Here is a 3,190-nt window from a genome sequence, read left to right on the forward strand (position 1 = left end):
ATGGCTTTGGTTAGGGTCAGGGTTTAGGGTTGTGGTTATGGTTATGGTTACTGATAGGGTTAGGGTTAGGTTTAGTGTTAGGTTTTGGGGTACGGTTAAGTTTCAGGGTTCAGTGTTAGGGTTGGGGTTCAGGGTTAGTGTTAGGGTTTAGGGTTGTGGTTATGGTTTAGTTTATTGATAAGGTTAGGGATTGGGGTAGGGTTAGGTTCAGGGCTAGGGTTCAGGGTACAGCATTAATGTTATGGTTATGTTTATGTTTGGGGGTAGAGTTAATTTTAGGGGTTAGGGTTAGGGTTCATGGTTAGGGTTATGGCTAGAATTAGGGTTCAGTTTTAGGGTAAGAGTTAGTGTTAGGTTTACGGATAGAGTAAGAGTTAGTGTTAGAGGTAGGGTTCAGGGAATGGTTAATCTTAGGGTTAGGGTTCAGAATTATGGTTAGAGGTAGGATTAAGTGTTCTGGGTTAGGATTATGGTAAGTGCTATCATTAGGATTCTGGTTAAGGTTAGTGTTAGCTTTAGGGTTAGGGTATTGGGACCCAGCCCCCATGGAGTGTCTAAGACTTGTTTTCCAGTATAACCACAGGTACCTCCTGTTTATCTGACCTCACCCTACTAGCATCAATATCCTGTTGTGAAACCTTTCACCTGGGGTTTTTGTAAGTTTGTACATAAAGCTGCTCCACAATAAAGGTGAGAGACATTCTGTCAGAAAATCAACCAGCATCTTGTTGTTCATCCAAATCTGCAGGCTATCACCCAGTACTCGGACTTAATTGTGGTGCAGGCAGCCACAAGTGGAGGTTCCACTGGTATTTGGAAAGAAAGGAGACCCTGAGAGATCACCCTCAGAAAGCTGGCCAGCAAGGAAGGAGTTGTCAAGGTGGATTGCAAAAGGTACTAGAAAATAGGTACCTCAACACCTAAGAGAGTTGGATTATAAATCTCTGGAAAAGGGGTGCCTCACCTCCTAAGAGTTGGATTGAAAAAGGAGTACCTCAACTCCTGAGAGAGTTGGATTTGAAAGGTACCATGAGGTTGCCTCAACTCATAAGAGACTTGGTTTGAAAGAGAGAAAATACACAGAGAAATTTAAATGAGACAGGGTTCTGGTAATATCTCTTTTTAAATTTGGATTAAGCAATAATGCTAAGAAAATTATTAAAGAAATATGGGAAATTATCTTCTGAGGAATGCCTCCCCTGTGAGCTGTGCACAAGCAGCCAGCTGCCCCAGCAGCCCATGCCCTTGTCCACTCGAGCCTGCTGCAAGCTCCAGTCAGCTGACAACAATGTGGTTTGCACTGGCTGGCTGGGGAAGTTGACTCCATTGAAAAAGTTGGGGCAGTATGCTTGGAAGAAATGCTGGTTTATCCTGCGGAGTGGTAAGATGAGTGGTGACCCAGATGTTCTAGAATACTATAAGAATGAACACTCCAAGAAACCCCTGCAGATCATCAACCTAAACTTCTGTATGCAGTTGGATGTAGGCCTGACCTTCAACAAAAAAGAACCACAAAGGAGTTTTGTGTTTGATATCATTACCAATGAGGGCACCTTCTACCTGGTGACTGAGACCGAGGCTGACATTAATAGGTGGGTCCAGAGCATCTGCCAGATCTGCGGCTTCAGTCAGACTAAAGAGAGCACTGACGCCCTGAGAAAACTTTTTTCAGTCAACCATAGTCTCTGCTCTTCTCCAGCTGAGTTCAGCAGCTCCAGTCAGCACCTTCTCCAAACAAAGAGGTCCTCAGCCCTTTCACACTCTAGCCAGCCCACTGTGTCAAGCCACATCCATCCTGCCTTGTCCACCAGTACACCTCAGGAGTATCAACACTCACACCAATGCATAAGCCAAAGGACAGAAAATGCGAGATTTGCCAATTTTTCTCAGATCACCAGACATAAGAGTGACATAGCTACACAAAAACTTGCCCAGGGCAATAGACACTGTATCAGCGGAGTCAGTGGTCAAGTCCATGGCTTCTATAGCCTTCCCAAGCCAAGCAGACAATTCAAAGACCATGCTTTTGGCCTTCACCGTAGCCACGCTATGGAGAGCCTCACAGTGTCTGAGGCAGACAATGAGGATGTGTACACCTTCAAGGTACCCAGCAATACCCTTTGTGGGGAATTTGGAGACCTCCTAGTGGAATCAGCCATACCTCCACCACCATGGCACCCCAGGACACCTCAGTGGGGCAGGCCTCAACAAAGACCACCAGTCAATGACTACAAATACCCAGCACAAGGCACAGAAACCATCTGCTTGGCTACTAAATCCCCAAAAAGGACAATCATGGGTCAATCAGACAGTGGCAGCTCTGATGACAATGGTGTGCCCATGAACCCAGATTCTTCTACTCTGCTGTCTATGGAACAAACAGGGGACAATTCCCAGAGTACCTACATCCCCATGAACACAGTGCCCCGTGACTTTGTCACACAAGGCTACCCATCCACAGCCCTTCCTATTCATAATGTCTCTGGCCAAGAAAGGGAGATCCAGCCACCCCCAGTCAATCGCAACCTCAAGCCTGGCCGGAAATCAAAGCCACCACCCCTTGACCTGAGAAACAACACTGTCATCAATGAGCTCCCTTTCAAGTCACCTGTCACCAAGTCTTGGTCCTCCCAGGACTGCCATTCCACCTCCACAAAAAATATCACCAACACAGACTTCAGAGACAGTGAGGAGTACTATGTCCCTATGCAAAACCCAATGTCTTCATCCCCTGTACCCAGTGGCACTAACTACCCAGCTCTAAAAGAGTAGTGGCAATGAGAATCACATAGCCCTGGACTTCTATCCAGTCTCCCTGAGCCCTCATTGCAGGCCATCCCCATCATCTGTCACATCAGATGAAAAAGTAAAATATGTCCAAATCGATAAAAAGAGACCCAAGCCCTACAAAAGACCATACAAAAATGGACAAAGATACAGCAGTCCTCAAGACCCTCCAAAGATGCCAAGCTATGGTAAGGATGGCCATCCCATGACACTGCCTCTCCTTTGTTAGTTTTGTTTAAAAGATGTATGTATGGTGTGTCCACACAGGTGTGTAAGAAGTGTGATTGTAAATGTGTGATTGTTGACACAAGAATGCTATTGTGTTCTCTTTGAGTTGTTTAATTGCTGGGGAAGGAGCAACAGTTGTTAAAGTAGAGTCACTTGGGAGGGGAATTTCTACTTT

The 3,190-nt window shown here is 45.7% G+C and overlaps 1 protein-coding gene across 1 annotated transcript; it reads left to right on the plus strand.

Annotated features, from left to right (window-relative positions):
- Positions 1-1,371: 1,371 nt before the first annotated feature.
- On the plus strand, positions 1,372-2,967 carry LOC100759586 (GRB2-associated-binding protein 2-like; the record flags this gene model as incomplete). The annotated part of the gene is given in 3 exon segments (XM_035453561.1): positions 1,372-2,762; positions 2,764-2,888; positions 2,891-2,967. Coding segments are annotated over 3 exon segments (1,578 nt in total), but the record flags the coding sequence as incomplete, so codon positions are not given.
- Between the last annotated feature and the right edge of the window lie 223 nt (positions 2,968-3,190).

The sequence above is a fragment of the Cricetulus griseus genome, unplaced genomic scaffold (genome assembly GCF_003668045.3).
Source record: "Cricetulus griseus strain 17A/GY unplaced genomic scaffold, alternate assembly CriGri-PICRH-1.0 unplaced_scaffold_1, whole genome shotgun sequence".
NCBI lineage: Eukaryota > Metazoa > Chordata > Mammalia > Rodentia > Cricetidae > Cricetulus > Cricetulus griseus.